Source organism: Pinus tabuliformis, chromosome 9 (assembly GCF_031772625.1).
Source record: "Pinus tabuliformis cultivar Carrire ecotype Pingquan chromosome 9, CPIR1, whole genome shotgun sequence".
In the NCBI taxonomy this organism is placed as follows: Eukaryota; Viridiplantae; Streptophyta; class Pinopsida; order Pinales; family Pinaceae; genus Pinus; species Pinus tabuliformis.
Genome location: NC_142307.1, coordinates 6,380,289 through 6,398,833, shown reverse-complemented (window position 1 = coordinate 6,398,833; position 18,545 = coordinate 6,380,289). Strand labels below are relative to the sequence as shown.

The 18,545-nt window shown below is 33.0% G+C and overlaps 1 protein-coding gene across 12 annotated transcripts; it reads left to right on the top strand.

Moving 5' to 3' along the window:
• The first annotated feature begins 13,286 nt into the window (after positions 1-13,286).
• LOC149146836 (CBL-interacting serine/threonine-protein kinase 26-like) lies at positions 13,287-16,851 on the top strand. Of its 12 annotated transcripts, none has more exons than XM_089438114.1 (14): positions 13,297-13,795; positions 13,914-13,976; positions 14,054-14,125; positions 14,223-14,330; positions 14,399-14,503; positions 14,591-14,644; positions 14,741-14,866; positions 14,942-15,031; positions 15,121-15,240; positions 15,467-15,568; positions 15,749-15,865; positions 16,111-16,173; positions 16,258-16,332; positions 16,454-16,851. In XM_089438114.1, the coding sequence occupies exons 1-14, from the start codon at positions 13,631-13,633 to the stop codon at positions 16,517-16,519; spliced, it is 1,326 nt and encodes a 441-aa protein (XP_089294240.1). In that variant the 5' UTR covers positions 13,297-13,630; the 3' UTR covers positions 16,520-16,851. The 12 variants fall into 12 exon arrangements, 9 of the variants coding, with proteins under 9 accessions (XP_089294247.1, XP_089294240.1, XP_089294242.1 ...); XM_089438116.1 differs by having other exon boundaries at positions 13,298-13,795; positions 14,408-14,503; XM_089438118.1 differs by having other exon boundaries at positions 13,300-13,795; positions 14,217-14,330; positions 16,258-16,322.
• Positions 16,852-18,545: the final 1,694 nt, after the last annotated feature.

Sequence of the window (18,545 nt, the reverse complement as noted above, 5' to 3'; positions counted from 1 at the left end):
AAATAAGTGAAATATCTAATAAATATATATTAAATTAAGTTTATAATCCCTTAAATTTTTAGTACAGTTCTCTATGTGAAAATGAATTATGGTCAAGATGGGTCAATTATATCGATTGAAACTAAATGTAATTTCATTAAAGTGAATGTAAACTAAAATGTATTTGAACACACACTAAAATATAATAAATTATGTAAATTGAATGTAAACTAAAATGTAACTATATTAAACCTTAAAAGTCAAATGCGATATGCCAAAAAGTAATAAGTAAACACTAAATGTAGTGTGTCAAATTGTACAAAACATTATTGGTAAAATGTAATATGTTGAAATGTAATAAGGAAAAATGTAATGCAATGATAATGTCATTTTTTACATTTATGTTTAATATAAGGTTTAGGTTTAATAAATATAATATAATTTGTTTTTATATAATAACAGGTTTTTAGATTTAATATTAAGGTTTATAATATCAATAAATTTTTAGATTTATATATAATATAATGTTTTGCGTTTAATAAATTTTTCAATCATTATAATGTTTTTAGATTTAAATGTATACTCTAAATATTTAAATGGTTATATAAAAAAGTTATATTGTTTAATAATATTAGGGTTAGATTTAATAATAATATAATAATATTACATTATGTTATCATAGTAATGTTTAATAATATTTTTATTGATTATTATTAATAATATTTTATTAAGGTTTATTAGAAATAGTTTTATTAAGGATTAATAGTTTTATTAATAATAATATTAATGTAATTATTAACATTAATGTAAAACTCAAAACTTATTTCCAATCACGAATTTTGAACAACAATAAACAAGTAAAATATCAAGTAAATATACATTGAACTCAGTTTATAATCTTTTGGGTGTCTAGTACATTTTCCCCATGTGAAAATGAATCATGGTGAGGTGGGGTCAACCATGGTCCAACATTGCATTGTGACAGGGTTTATATACCTTGGGCTTATAATATTAATGCCTTGGGTTCAATGTTATTGCCTTGGGTTCATAATCACTTGGGATTTTAGTATTTATCCCGTGGGTTTATTGTTTCCTTAGGTTTATAAAAACAATCTCATGGATTTATTAATGTAAGGATTGAACCATGGTGAGGTATGGTTTACCATGTTTGACCACGGTTCAACCACATTTACCAAATAATCTCATGGGTTTATTAATCTAAGGGTTGAACCATGGTCGAGCATGGTTCGACGTTACATTGTCATAAATATTGTCTCAATGTGAAGACCAACCATGGTAAAGCATGGCCAAACATGTTTATTTATTGGTTTATAATATTTATCTTATGGTTTATAAACTTTGGGTTTATAATATTAATCCCTTGGGTGTAATATTATTCCCTTGGGTTTATAATCCCTTGTGTTTTTAGTATTAATCCCTTGGATTTATTATTCTCATGGTTTTATAATATCAATCCCTTGCATTTATTAATCTAAGGGTTCATCTTCCTAGGATGTAATATTATTCATAGGGTTTATATCTAATTTCACATTGTGGCAAAGGTTGTCTCAATATGAAAATCAACCATATTCTACCATGGTCAACCATTGTCCAACATCACATTTTGACAAAGATTGTTTCGATATGAAAATCAAGCATGGTAAACTATGGTCAACCATGTTTATTTTATGGTTTATAATATTTATCTTAGAGTTTATATACAGTGGGTTTATAATATTTATCCATTGTATTTACTATTATTCCCTTGGGTTTATAATCCCTTAACTTTTTAGTATTATTCCCTTTGGTTTAAAATATCAATCCATTGGGTTTATTAATCTAAGAGTTCTTATTCTTAGGGTTTAATATTATTCATAGGGTTTATAATATTAATCCTTGGGTTTAATATAAATCCCCTTGGTTTATAATCATGGTCAACCATGGTAAACCATGGTCCAATGTCGCATTGTGACAAAGATTGTCTCAATATGAAAATCAACCATAGACAACCAAGATAATTCTAGGGTTTACAATATTTATCGTAGGGTTTATATACCTTGGGTTTAAAATATTAATCCGTTGGGTGTAATATTATTCCCTTGGGTTTTTAGTACATCTTCTCCATGTGAAAATGAATCATGGTCAAGAGGGGTCAACCATGGTCCAACATTGCATTATGACAGAGATTGCCTCAATATGAAAATCAATCATGGTCAACCCTGTTTATTTTATGGTTTATAATATTTATTTTAAGGTTTATATACCTTGGGTTTATAATAGTAATGCCTTAGGTTCAATGTTATTGCCTAGGGTTCATAATCCCTTGGGGTTTTAGTATTTATCATGTGGGTTTGTTGTCTCTTTGGGTTTATAAAAAAAAATCTCATGGGTTTATTAATCTAAGCGTTGAACCATGGTCAAGCATGGTTCAATGTTGCATTGTGACAAAGATTGTCTCAATATGAATATCAACTATGGTCATCCATGATAATTATAGGGTTTACAATATTTATCTTAGGGTTTATAAACCTTGGGTTCATAATATTAATCCCTTGGATGTAATATTATTCCCTTGGGTATATAATCCTTTGTGTTTTTAGTATTAATCCCTTGGGTTTATTGTTCCCTTGGTTTTATAATATCAATCCCTTAGATTTATTAATTTAAGGGTTCATATTCCTAGGATGTAATATTATTCATAGGGTTTATATGGCAAACATTGTCTCAATATAAAAATCAACCATGGTCAATGATTTTCCAACATTGCATTGTGACAAAGATTGTCTAAATATGAAAATCAAGCATGCTAAACCTGGTCAACCATGTTTATTTTAGGGTTTATAATGTTTATCTTAGACTTTATATACATTGGGTTTATAATATTTATCCCTTGGGTTTAATATTATTCCCTTGGGTTTATAATCCCTTGGGTTTTTAGTATTAATCCCTTTGGTTTATAATATCAATCCCTTGGGTTGATTAACATAAGGGTTCTTATTCATAGGGTTTTATATTATTCATAACGTTTATAATATTAATCCTTGGGTCTAATATAAATCCCCTTGGTTTATAATCATGCTCAACCATGGACCAACGTCACATTGTGACAAATATTTTCTCAATATGAAATTCAAATGTGGTCCAACGTTGCACTATTACAAGTATTATTTGTATATGAAAATCAATCATGGTCAACCATGGTGTAACATCGCATTGTGACAAACATTGTCTTAATATGAAAATCAACCATAGACAACCATGATAATTCTAGGGTTTATAATATTTATCTTAGGGTTTATATACCTTGGGTTTATAATATTAATCCTTTGGGTGTAATATTATTCCCTTGGGATTTTAGTACATTTTCTCGATGTTAAAATGAATCATGGTCGAACGGGGTCAACCATGGTCCAAAGTTGCATTATGACAAGGATTGCATCAATATGAAAACCAATCATGGTCAACCATGCTTATTTTAGGGTTTATAATATTTATTTTAGGGTTTATATTCCTTGGGTTTATAATATTAATGTCTTGGGTTAACTGTTATTTCCTAGGGTTCATAATACTTTAGGGTTTGAGTATTTATCCCATAGGTTTATTTTTTCCTTAGGTTTATAAAAACAAACTCGTGGGTTTATTAATCTAAGGGTTGAACCATGGTCAAGCATGGTTCAATGTTGCATTGTGACAAAGATTGTCTCAATATGAAAATCGACCATGGTAAAGCATGACCAAACATGTTTATTTATGGGGTTATAATATTTATCTTAGGGTTTGTATACCATGGTGTAACATCTCATTGTGACAAAGATTGTCTCAATATGAAAATAAACCATGGTCAATTGTGGTCAGCCATGATAGTTCTAGGGTTTACAGTATTTATCTTAGAGTTTATAAACCTTGGGTTCATAATATTAATCCCTTGGGTGTAATATTATTCCCTTTGGTTTATAATATTAATCCCTTGGGTGTAATATTATTCCCTTTGGTTTATAATATTTATCTTAAGGTCAACAATGGTCCAACATTATATTGTGACATTGATTGTCTCAGGAAAATCAACCATGGTAAACCATGTTTATTTTAGGGTTTAGATACCTTGGGTTTATAATATTAATGCCTTGGGTTCAATTTTATTGCCTAGGATTCATAATACCTTGGGGTTTTAGAATTTATCCTGTGGGTTTATTGTTTCCTTGGGTTTATAAAAACAATCTTGTGTGTTTATTAATCTAAGGGTTGAACCATGGACAAGCATGGTTCAACGTTGCATTGGGACAAAGATTGTCTCAATATGAAAATTGACCATGATAAAGCATGGTCAAACATGTTGTTTTACAGGCTTATAATATTTAGCTTAGGGTTTATATACCATGGTACAATGTCGTATTGTGACAAATATTGTCTCAATATGAAATAAACCATGGTCAATCGTGGTGAACCATGATAATTCTAGGGTTTACAGTATTTATATTAGGATTTATATACCTTGGGTTTATAATATTAATCCCTTGGGTTTTAGTATATTTCCTCAATGTGAAAATGAATCATGGTCAAGCGGGGTCAACCATGGTTCACAATTGCATTGTGACAAGGTTTGTCTCAATATGAAAATCAACCATGGTCAACCATGTTTATTTTAGGGTTTATATACCTTGGGTTCAATTTATTGCCTATGGTTCATAATCCCTTGGGGTTTTAGTATTTATCCTATGGGTTTATTAATCTAAGAGTTGAACCATGGTCAAGCATGTTTCAATGTTCCATTGTGACAAAGATTATCTCAATTTGAAAATCGACAATGGTAAAGTATGGCCAAACATGTTTATTTATGGGTTTATAATATTTATCTTAGGGTTTATATGCCATGGTGCAACATTACATTGTGTCAAAGATTGTCTCAATATGAAAATCAACCATCATTAACCATGGTCGACCATGATAATTCTATGGTTTACAATATTTATCTTAGTGTTTATAAATCTTGGGTGTAATATTATTCCCTTGGGCTTATAATCCCTTGTGTTTTTAGTATTAAACCCTTAGGTTTAATATTGCTGTGGTATTCCCCGGATGCGAGTGACTAACGGTGCTCTCACAACACTGACCTTTCTAGCGGACAAGTGGAATGATCACATGGCCTCCCGCAATGCCATTCTTAATGGCATTTTAATGCAGCCAAAAAGAAAAAAACCATTAATGAAGGGAGAAAGCCGAGGCCACCTACTTCTGGCTCTGGACCTTAAGATGGAGAATAATCAGTAGCCTTCCCCGGCTCTGCCTCCTCTCACCTGCAATTTCCTTCCTGCAGCAGCTCAGTCAAGCTCCAGAACGGCCACAGGGCGACGATGTCAACTTCTTTCCTGCATCGAGCTAAATGACGGTGCCCATTTCTCCCATAACCCGCTCTGTTGTTTTAGAATTTTCGTTCCAGGCCTCAATTCCACCACTGGCACCTGTTTTCGTCACTCCCATGTCTTCTCAAGCCTCTCTACCCCATCTCCTGCCTCTCCAAACACCCAGCGCACTGTAATTCACCCTGTCAATATGTCCTGCCTTAGGCACAAAATGAGAAGTCACAGGGGAAGCAGTAGAGGGAGAGCTATCTGCCCTCCCTCGCAGTCCCCATCGAACTCAGCTCAGGCGTACTCCTCCTCGCCTTCGACCACAACTCACAACAGAGGTCGCCATCCCAACACTCATAGTGGAAGAAGGCAAGACCAGAAAGTTGGCCAAAGGCACTTGGAGGAAAACCAGACCCCTCAAACCAACACTGAGCCAATGCTGAACCCCACACACTCCACTCAATTCCATTTTAGATGCACCCTGAACCGCCCCTGTATAATCGCCACAGTCTCTGTTGCATTTAGGGAGGAACCACAATGCACCTCTGCCCCGGACAACATCACTCAGAACAAGACAGGTGAAAGTAGGAGGGACAACTCGCAGGTGGAACAACTCGGAACAGCTTGGAACAGAATGGAGATTGGCAGAACTGCCTGGAATAGGACGGAAGCCGCTCGCTCTAGTTAGGAAGCTTTGCATAAGATAAGTAACTCCCCTGATGGTCAAGGGAGGGTGGCAGAAGGAATGAACAGTCCAGACGGCAAAGAGAAGCGGGATGCTATGACCAGTGACAAGCAGCAAACCAATGACGAAGACCCTTATGCATATGGGTGTCTCATCGTGAAGGAGACACAGCCACCTGCTGACTCCTAGCAGGCTTCATGTTTTCCAGGTTCCTAGTCATCAAATCCTCTTTGGTCTTTTTTGTGGTTTTTATGTGATAGCTGCCACATGGAAAACTCTCAAACATGGTTATTATAAGCTAGTTTCCCCTGCATGGGCAACTTTCTCCTTCTTTGGACTGGTTTCCCCGCATGGGCAGTCTTTTTTCTTCAGTCATTGTTTGATAAACACACAGTAAATTTCTCTAAGACAGTTTCTGCAGAGGCCAGTGCCTCCTTGTAACTTTATTTTTTTGTATCCATGATAGAATTAGTCTTACTTAGAAAAAAAATATTCCTATGGTTTTATAATATTAATCCCTTGGGTTTATTAATATAAGGGTTCATATTCCTAGGATGTGATATTATTCATAGGGTTTATATCCAATGTCATATTGTGGCAAAGGTTGTCTCAATATGAAAATCAAACATGGTTTACCATGATCAACCATTGTCCAACGTCGCATTGTGACAAAGATTGTCTCAATATGAAAGTCAAACATGGTAAACCATGGTCAACCATGTTTATTTTAGGGTTTATAATATTTATCTTTGAGTTTATATACAATGGGTTTATAATATTGATCCCTTGGGTTTTTACTATTAATCCCTTTGGTTTATAATATCAATCCCTTGGGTTTACTAATCTAAGGGTTCTTATTCCTAGCGTTTAATATTATTAATAGGGTTTATAATATTAATTTTTTGGTCTAATATAAATCCCCTTGGTATATAATCATGGTCAACCATGGTCCGATGCCACATTGTGACAAATATTTTCTCAATATGAAAATCAACCATGGTCTAACGTTGCATTGTGACAAATATTGTCTGCATATGAAAATCAATCATGGTCAACCATGGTAAACCATGGTGCAACGTCGCATTGTGACAAAGATTGTCTCAATATGAAAATCAACCATAGACAACCATGATAATTCTAGGGTTTACAATATTTAGGGTTTATATACCTTGGGTTTATAATATTAATCCCTTGGGTGTAATATTATTCCCTTAGGTTTATAATCCCTTTGGTTTTTAGTACATTTTCTCCATATGAAAATGAATCATGGTCAGGCGGGGTCAACCATGGTCCAACGTTGCATTATGATAGGGATTGTCTCAATATGAAAATCAACCATGGTCAACCATGTTTATTTTAGGGCTTATAATATTTATTTTAGGGTTTAGATACCTTGGGTTTATAATATTAATTCCTTGGGTTCAATGTTATTGCCTCGGATTCTAATCCCTTGGGGTTTTAGCATTTATCCCAAGGGTTTATTTTTTCCTTGGGTTTATGAAATCAATCTTGTGGGTTTATTAATCTAAGGGTTGAGCCATGGTCAAGCATGGTTCAATGTTGCATTGTGACAAATATTGTCTCAATATGAAAATCGGTCATGGTCAACTATTTATCTTTGGGTTTATATACCTTGTGTTTATATTGTGACAAATATTTTCACATTGTGACATAGATTTTCTCAATGTGAAAATTAACCATAATCCAACGTTGCATTTTGACAAACATTGTCTACATATGAAAATCAATCATGGTCAACCATGGTAAACTATGGTGTAATGTCGCATTGTGGCAAAGATTGTCTCAATATGAAAATCAACCATAGACAACCATGATAATTTTAGGGTTTACAATATTTATCTTAGGGTTTATATACCTTGGGTTTATAATATTAATGCCTTGGATTTATAATATTATTCCCTTGGGTTTATAATCCCTTGGGTTTATTATTCATGTGGGTTTATAATATGAATCCACTGGGTTTATTAATTTATGGGTTCATATTCCTAGGGTTTCATATTATTCATAGGGTTTATAATATTAATTCTTGGGCTTAATATAAATCCCTTGGGTTTAATTAATTGACAATAATTAATATAAATTAAAAAAACAATATTTTATATTTTTGAATAAATAATAATAATAATAAATTAATTAGTTAATTAATACTCAATTAATCATTATTATTAAATTAACGAGTTGCCTTTAATGAGACTTTTTGGAAGCTTTTCCGGTGGGTTTTTCCAATCTAATTTCTCTAAATTCCGGTAGTAATTTATTGAAATCACAAGCTTGATGGGTAACCCCTGCAAAATCGAAGTGCCCTAGGGGTTTTTCAGAGTGTTGAATCCATATATACAGTAAAAAAAAACAGTTTAAATGACACAAATCAAGATTTCAACTCAAATTTTTTTTGTCGGATTCTGGCATCGGAAAGTTCAAAAATTCACACTAAAGACAACTCCTTAAATTAAAGATATTATTGTTACTATTATTATTATTAACAATAAATAATATAAATTATAAAAAATAATACGTATAGTTTTTAATAATAATTAATTAACTAATTAATTATTATTGTTGAGTTATCTTTCTCATGAGAAACCTTTTTTCGACGTCTTTTGAACCATCTAGTGTGGTTCATCGTCAGGACAAAATAGAGATTCAGATCATGGCATTGGTGCCATGGTCTGAATCTCCATCTTGTCCTGATGATGAACAACACTAGATGGTTCAAAAGACGTCGAAAAAAAGTTTCTCATGTGTTTTTCACCGAAAGATAACTCAACAATTATAATATGGATCACAGTAAGCTAAATTCAGTAATTAATTATTGTTAACTAATTAAATATTAATAATATTTATTAATTATTAATGATGTTAAATTTTATGAACAATAAAAATAATAATGGTAATATTAACTAATAATAATAAATAATAATATTAATAATAAATTATTTTAAAATGATTATAATAATAACTTATTAACATTATAGTTAATTATTAATATAAATTAATAATTATTATGAATTATAATAATACTATTAATATTATTAATATTTTATTGTTATTGTTATTGTTATTATTATTTCTATGTTCAGGCTTAGTGATCCATAATGAATTAAGCAAAGTATTTTAGTAGAAATCATATTATTATTATTATTATTATTATTATTATGTCTTTAACCCATGTCTTTAATCCTCAATCTTGTTATGCATGCCACCCACATGCAAGAGACCAGTGAAAGCAAAAGACACATATGCTTCAATAGAAGTAAGGTCGACATTTTCTTAAGGGATTTAGGCTCCCTAGCTTATAATAGCAACATTGATCAAATTTATTACTATTTTAGTACTACCCTTTCCACTGCCATTAACAAGTTCTCTAATGAGGCTTCGTATAAGCATGATAATAGAACTTCCAATCCTTGGCATGATAAAGACTGTAAAATTGCTAGGAAAGTGATAAGAGACGCTCCTAATGAAATCATTAAGCTTTGTAATATAAGTATATACAAATCTCTCATCTAGAGGAAGAAGAGATCATATATTAATAAGAGACAAGAACATCTTCTCCACCTTTCTAAAGTCACGCCCAAAAAGTTTCGGCAGAATGTGTTTGTTCGCAAAACTAAAGAGAATCATTTTATCGCCTTAGAAAGTTGGACAACTATCTTAAGAAGTTGTATGACTCTCCACACACCATGGGCACCATCGTAAACATTCCTACTAAGGAGGATGTATTTTCTCTGGAAAACGTTGAGTATGGGATTAATAAGCTCGCTAATGGGAAAGTTAAAGATATTGAAGGATACCAAGCTGATTTCTTTCAAATGGGAAGATCTATCCTCATTCCTCATATCCACAAGCTTCTCAATTTGGTTGTATAGCATGGCTTTCCTCATCTTTGGATGCAAATCCTTATTGTGCCTATCTTTAAAAATGGGGACAAAAGTGTTCCCTCTAAAAAAGTGTTCCCTCTAACTACTGGACCATTATGATTAGCCACATCCTAGCCAAGCTATATGGGATCATTCTGGAAAAGAAGCTTAACCTTTGGATTGAAAACCATGATAAAAGAGCTAAAGGGAAAGCTGGTTTTAGGGGACATCACTCGACTATCGACCATCTTGTCGCTCTCAGGATCATTGGAGAGGAATGTCGCAATAGTAAAGCCGACCTCTTATGTTGTTTTGTGGAATTTAGAAAAAAATTGACATTGTTCCTCGATATAAGCTCTGGGAAAGACTTGAAGAGATCATGGTTCCTCCTTAACTGAGCATTGTTGTGATCCACCTCTATGATATTGTCATTGCCAAGATTAAGGTCAACGAAGGGGTGTCTAAAGACATTAAATGCAATATCGGAGTTAAGCAAGGGTGTCCCCTATCCCCTACCCCTTTTGGCATAGACGTCGATAATCTAGAGGAGTGTCTGGATAATGCAGGTTGCAAGGGCACCAAGCTTTCTGGAATAATCGTTACTCTTCTCCTTTATGCTAATGATATCATTATTCTTACAAAAATCCACGATGACCTAGACAAGCATCTTAAGACTCATCATTTCTACTGCTCCAAGATGGGTATGATGGTTAATATTGACAAGACTAAAGTCGTGAGCATTAAATCCAAAAAGAGAACCTAGGGTAGTTTCGTTTATGATAATCATTGATTAAAGACGGTTTCTTCTTATAAATATTTGGGTATTGACTTTCCTCATCATCTCAACTGGAATTATAGCATTCAGAGAAGGATTATTGGAGGTTGGAAAGCTTATTATGAGCTTGAAAACAATTGTAAGATAGCCGATCTTTGCATTTAGAGTAAAAAGAGGTTACTCTTTGAGACTCTTGTCACCCATGTTGTCTTATATGATTGTCAAGTTTGGGGTTGCAGTATATCCAGAGAGCCATGGAGAAAGGTTGAGATGATTCAAAATCAATTCATAACCTACAACCTAAAGATCAAGGAAAATACTCCCTATCCTATCCTCTTGATCGAAGTTGGCTTGTCCCCCATTTAAAGTACAACTATGTTTAGATATCTTATGTATAAAAATAATCTTTACAACATGGACCCTAAGAGGCTCCCGAAATTTTCTTCTAATTCTAGTCAAAACCCTCACCTTCGCCTCAAGTGTGGGTGGCATAAGGATGCCTAGTCTTGTCTCAACCATTGGCGAATTAAGGAGGAGATCACCATGGGAAGAAAGGATAGTGTCAAAGATGCTATTAGCTCCAATTTTAAGGACACGTTGTGGGATGATAAGGAGTAGGAGGGTAAAAGGAAGCTAAGATACTATAAGGAGGTGATAAACCCCACCCTTGATAACTAGAATTATCTCTCTGTGTTAATCAGCACTAAGAAAAAAATGAACATCGCTAGGGTAAGAACTAATTCTCATGAGCTTAGAAGTGAAAACATGCAATGGTCTACTCTCAAGACTCCTTAGGAAGATAGAATCTATCATATTTGTAACAACATTTACTAATGTGGTTGGGTTTATAATATTAAAAATCTATAAGTTTTATTAATCCATTGGGTTTATATATATATATATATATATATATATATATATATATATATATAAACCCAAAAAATTAATTTATATATATATATAGAAAAGTTTAATATATATTTTATATATAGTTAATATTATTAATATACTCCAAGTAAATATAGTAAATATATAAAATATATTGACAATTATATTAATAAATATATAATAATTATTTAGCGAATGATAAGAGATAAATACATATTATTAATAATAACTAAATGCTATTATTAGCCCCAAGGGTTAGCTCAACTGGTCAAATAAGTGCCTTGCCATTCGGGAGGTCACAAGGTCAATTCTCCCTGAAGCCCTTGGGGTTAGGCCTAGCTATTGGCCGTGAGGCTTGATACCCTTGATCAAGCTCAGATAAAATATATATATATATATAATTATGTTATATGTGAATTATATTATAGTTCTAAATATAACTATTAATATAATAGCAATATTTTATTTAATATCTAATATTATATTAATACAAAATAATGCTAATATAGTAAATATAACTATGTAGATAAAAAAATAATATGGCTATTATAATTTATATACTTATTAAGAATGAGAAATAGTTAGCCTTTAAAAAAATACACTTAACAATTATTAATGTAATGAGAGGTGGATATATTAAGCTATATTAATCACATTGGTAAATATAATTGTAAATGTGTTTCAAATATCAGTCTATATCAATCACATTGATAAATATGATTGTACTAATAAATCATTATCAAATTAATTCTACATACATAAAAAAAAAAATACACTTTCCAACACATCCCCATCTAAAATAAAAAATTAAAACTTTTTATAATATTATAGAGTTAAGACTTCTGTGATCCATAATATGTTTGTGAGAATAATTTTGGCAAAATCATATAGAAAATCATTTGTCTACGCATTTCGAACCTTTCGAACCAACCAGTGTGGTTCATCGTGAGGACAAGTTTCAAAATTGTTACATACCTATGATTCAAAATCCTTAATGAAAGCATTGAATTTTTAAATGGAGAAAAGTGCACAGGTGGTGTTCAAAGATATTTAGCATTAATTTATTTATAATAAATAATTTTTTAATTAATTAATTATATATATATATATATATATATATATAAATAATAGTAAAAAAATTAGTTTAAATAACACAAATCACTATTTCACCTCAAATTTTTCCACCATATTCTGGCACCGGAAAATCCGAAAAATCTCACAACTCCTATAAAAATGGAACTGTATTTATAATTTTTGGGTTTTATAATTTAACAATAATTTATAACCGTTTTTATTTAATTAAAGAAAAATAACAATCTATGTGATAGGGATGAAAGTTTGCAGCTTTAAAGACTCTTCATAGGATTTTTTTTGAAATAGAAGTAATGAATGAATATACATTCCAAAATAATAATAGTTGACTGATCGTTTCTGTCACCATTTTTGGTAAAAAAACAAACACACGCGAACAATTTTTTCCCAAAAATTGACTAGTTTCTTCGGCAAATTATTGCTGTAACATTTTTTCTTGTGTTTTCCGTTAATATGCCATCGACCGGGTGTTCGCATTGATATGTCATTAAATGTCTGAAATTTTATTTTCCATGGGTGTCTGCAGGATGTCAACGTGAGTGGTTGGAAGCGCGAATGGTAAAACTTTGGTTAGGTGACGAGTCTAAATTGCCAACTGTATTGCCAGGTCTGAGCCAGATATTACGTGAATAAAAGAAATTGTGTTTCTCCGGGGCCATAGACAGAGGATATCCTCCCAATGATTAAATGCACGCATTGTAGACATAATTGCATCCAATCGTTAAAGTCGAAGGAGGGGTGACGCACAGTACTGTTCAAACCTTCTACCCTCTTCGACTCAAGATTGAAACGTGCATCACTTGGGAATCTCTGCTGAGCGGATCTGGCCTTTTGTTGCCTGCTCGGGAGTTGCCCAACACTGGAAGAATATCAGGCGGAATCCGGTTTCTCAACGGCTGCGTTAATCATCAGGACTTTGTCCTTGGCTTGATCAGCTAATATAAAAATTAGGAGATTTTAGTTAAAAGGTATAAAGGAGGGAATGAACCTGAATAAGAACAGGATCGGGAAATATGAGCTAGGACGGACTCTGGGAGAGGGAAATTTCGCCAAGGTGAAGAGCGCAGTTAACGTGGAAACAAGGCAGAGCTACGCCGTGAAAATTTTGGAGAAGGACAAGCTTTTACATTACAAGATCGTCGACCATGTAATTACAGCTTCCTCAATTGTATCTTTCCTTACAAAAGATCTGACTCTCCATCATTTAACTAGAAAATATGTTTGTCATACCTTTCCGATTTGATGGGTACTTCTCATGTGTGCAGTTTAAGCGCGAAATATGCAGTTTGAAGCTCATCAGGCATCCAAATGTCGTGAGACTATACGAGGTATGGTATGCTCCTTCAGATTGGAATATTTTGGAAGCAACTCACATCTTTAACTACTGGTTTTGGCTCTTAAACAGGTATTGGCGACTAAGAAGAAGATACACATTGTTCTTGAATTTGTGGACGGGGGTGATCTGTTCGACCAAGTCGTGAGTATCTGCCTGCCTGCCTGCCTGCCGTATTGTAAGTGTTTGCAGTTTTAGTGTCATGTGATTTAAAAACTTAATCTTCTTTTTCTAGAGGCAGTCGTGTAATGGCAAGCTGGAGGAAAGCAAAGGAAGAAGATACTTCCAGCAGCTTATTGACGCCGTAGGATATTGCCACAGCAGGGGTGTTTATCACAGAGATTTGAAGGTATACCGTTGAAGCCTCGATATTTTTTTTTAATCGATGCCATACTTATGTTGTCAAATAAACGTTAGTTGTTGAAGCTGAATCATGATCAGCCCGACAACATTCTTCTCGATGCAAATGGAAATGTGAAGATATTTGACTTCGGCCTCAGCGCGGTGCCTCAGCAATTTAGGGTAACATCTGGAGCCTGAAAATTATTTCCATGGAATATCCATTGAGAAGGGTATCTGATTACATTGTGTGTGATCGTGGCCTTTCAGGAAGACGGGTTACTGCATACGACTTGTGGAACCCCTAATTACGTGGCACCCGAGGTAACAATTTTTCTGGAGTTTGTGCTGCATATCTGGAGTTAATACAAGTTGTAATTGATAATCTGTGAGACAACATTTGGGTTGTGTCTGGCGCAGGTGATTGCTGACAGAGGATACGATGGTGCTACTGCTGATGTTTGGTCTTGTGGTGTCATTCTTTTTCTTCTCTTGACGGGTCGGCTGCCATTCGAGGACAGGAATCTTGCAGTATTGTATTATAAGGTAACCACGAAATACAAAATCACAATAATTGAATAGATTGTGTATGATGATTTATTCAGCACACCGCCTCTGCAGATCTCCAAAAGCGATTTCAAGTGTCCAAAATGGCTTTCTGCTGGGGCAAGCAATTTGATCAAGCGAATACTCGATCCCAATCCCAAGACGGTGATTGAAAACGATCCTTTAGAGATTATATATAAATGTTTTTCAGTGCAAAGGATTACGACAAATGTTTATTTTTGCTTGATGTACAGCGTATAACTATACCAAAAATAATGGAAGATGTGTGGTTTAAGCAAGGCTATTCACCGGCGAAGTCCGTGGAGGAGGACACTTATCTGGATGATATTGACTTGCCTTTTACAAACTCAGAGGTATGCATTCACTATATCGTGTAAGAAAATATATTTGGTCTTTTTTTTAGCTCGCCCACCGTTCATTCTTCTACTATCCTAATCCCTAGAAATCTACAATTTTTTAGTTTGCTTCAGACCGACCGGTGACTGGAATGCTGGCCTTTAATGTCTCGCAATTGGCTGTTTTATTATTCTGTGCGGGTCCGACTTTTGATTCTGGAATGTTCTCGCCTCTAATCAACAGAACCATATGCCGAGGGAAGAAACAGGACCAGTTCAGATGAATGCCTTTCAGCTAATAGCGATGTCATGGAGCCTGGATATGTCTGGTTTTTTTGAAGAAGAGGTACACTTATTGTTGTGTGGCTTTTCAGTCTTTCTAAAGAGTAACTGATCATTAGCAGCTTGTCAGTTATCACAACTCTATGGTCAGTTCATCCAACTGTCACTGGACTCTCCCAAGTGGATGGGCGTAGAATGGCAATTACATTAATTGAGGAAAGATGAATGTGAACTCATGGCACAGGATGCTGCGGCAAGAAAAACAAGATTCACGTCCACGTTCCCGGCCAAATATATTTTGCACTCAATCGAGGAAACGGCCAAAGCCATGGGTTTTCAAGTTCAGAGAAGGAATAGCAAGGTTTGTATCGGTATCTAAACGTGGTTCCCAGTGAGTCATAAATATTATAGATCGGTTAGTCATCTTTGTTTGGATTGCACATTTTGGACAATATTCGAAATCCCATGGAAAAAAGTCCAAGATCAAACAATTAAATTAACTTGTATGTATAGCAATATAGGAACCTATTATTAAATATTTATAAATCTAATACCTTTCGAATTTTGAATGTGCTGCTACTTAAGATTGAACCGCCATTGTTTCAGCTGAACTTACTGCGTGTCGATCCGAAGACAAAGGGGAAGGGACATCTCTCTGTTGCAGTGGAGGTGAGTGAGTTTTGCTCTACTTACCCATTCAACCATAAGAGTAATTAAATAACTAAAAACTATTGTATTATGTGTTGGACTCAGTTGTTTGAGGTGAACCCTTCTTTGCACATGGTAGAGCTCAGAAAATGCGCCGGCGACATAGCACGGTACAGAGAGGTGCAGTTGAATATATTTATTTTAATGCTATGGAATCGCGAAATCTATTTAGTTTTGATGTGATTGATTCGTAAATTCAGACTGTACATAGATTGTCGTTCACGGATCCTATTATACACAGTTGTGCAGAAAGCTGTCAAATAATCTTAGCTTGCAAGAGTATGATAACGTGAAGAGGGACGCATAACTCGCCTGGTCGCCACGCTATTTTATGTATTCGCTAAATATTTATAAAATGTTGACTTGTAAATGGTCCATCTGTATAATATTTCTGGATACCAATAATTACTGTGTAATTTGTGAGGGCCCCGAAATATCAAGTTGTATGAAAAAGGAAACCGAGAGATTCGCACGCTATCGATCGATATAAAACACAAGTCTAATCTTGAGGTCTGACAATCAATAGTTACACTTGCGTGTACGAATGGGTGATTCAATTTTGTTGAATGAAATGAAGACAATTCAAGTTTGTTGAATGAAAGGAAGACGATTCAAGTCTCATTTCACCGAATAAAACAACGGAATTGAATGGTACATAAGTTTCAGTTTTATCATCCTTAAAATATTTAAAATTCCTTTTATAGTTGATATATTATTTTATTTCATTTCATATAATAAAATAATGGAATTGAATGTGAAAACTATAATAAAACAAGGAGCCACTGTTGTGGCGCTAGTTCTTGCCGGTTAACAAAACAGTTTGGTCAGTTATTATTATGAGATTTAATTTGCGTTATCATGAGAGCTGGTTTCCATTACTAGTGTGTTGTAGGCATGCTTACTTGTATTAAGATTTAATGAATTGGATGGCCAATTGTTGTATGAACTTTTTGACTTTATGCGAAGAGTGAAATATAATGAACTTTGCCTTTGTTAAGTAAGAATTGTCATAAATGTCATTGAAGTGATAAATCCTTGTAATGTTGAGTTTGTATTTCTTAAAATAAGATTAGTTTTAGATATAATTTTCCAATGTCTCATGATTTAAAAAACGCTTAGATTAATAATTAAAATATAATAAAATTTAACAGTGAATCATAGAAAACTTGAGGGAAAAAAACCATAAAAGCTAATAATAATGCATTATAATGTATGAAGAATTAGAGAGTGTTAAAGTAAGTTATGTATTTTAATAATCACGGGGTATAAAATATATTTAAATGCATAATAATGAATTATAATGTACGAAGAATTGGAAAGTGTTAAAGTGAGTTATGTATTGTAATAACCACGGGGTATAAAATATATTTAAATTCATAATGAATGGCTTATAGGAAAGTGTTAAAGTAAGTTATGTATTTTAATAACCATGGTGCACAAAACATATTAAAATAATAGGAAGGTGTTAAAGTAAGTTATGTATTTTAATAACCATGGTGCACAAAACATAGAATTTTCTTATTTATTTACATTTGAATATTATGGAAATATTCATAAAATGATAATGACCAAATAAACATTATTATGAATATAAATTTGTTAATTAAATTCGCGGTGGAAACTGTTCAATATTTACATAGATCATTCTCGAAGGTCAAAGAAGAACTTAAGCATTTAAAAATTATAGTTATGGAGTCTTGAACCCATGGTTGAAAGATTACATATCTAGTAACATGTTTGGACATAAATGATACCATTCAGGTTAATCTCAATGATTGAGGAATTATTCCATGGTCAAAAGAACAAAAGATATATTTATTTAAAAATATTGTTTATCATAACTTTAGTGTGAACTTTAAATTTGTCCAATTACTAATTAGCAAAGAAAATAAACCCTGCATCTAATTTCTAATTAGTAATTTGTTGCATCTAATTAATAATTTGTTGTCATGCAAAAGGACATGACTTTTGGCTTTTTTTATAGTTTTGGGTTAGTAAATATACCATTTAACTACAATAATAAAATAATTTTGATAAGTTTATTTTATAAATTAAAAATTAAAATAAACAAATTAAAATTAAAAAAACATTTAAACTTTACGAGTTGAAATCTAAATTGATCATGATCTCCGAGAAAAAATTCATTATCTTTTGGTGTTCTATACTCTTCCTTTCTGCAATATCATAATATTCAAATTAAAAAATATAATTTATAATTTAAACTGATAAGCTAATAGATTGTGTAATAATATATTGAATATATATTTTTTACACAGAGAACATTGGTTTTGGAGCATAAGCAGTGGCAATAGAATCCAAATTCAAAATATAAT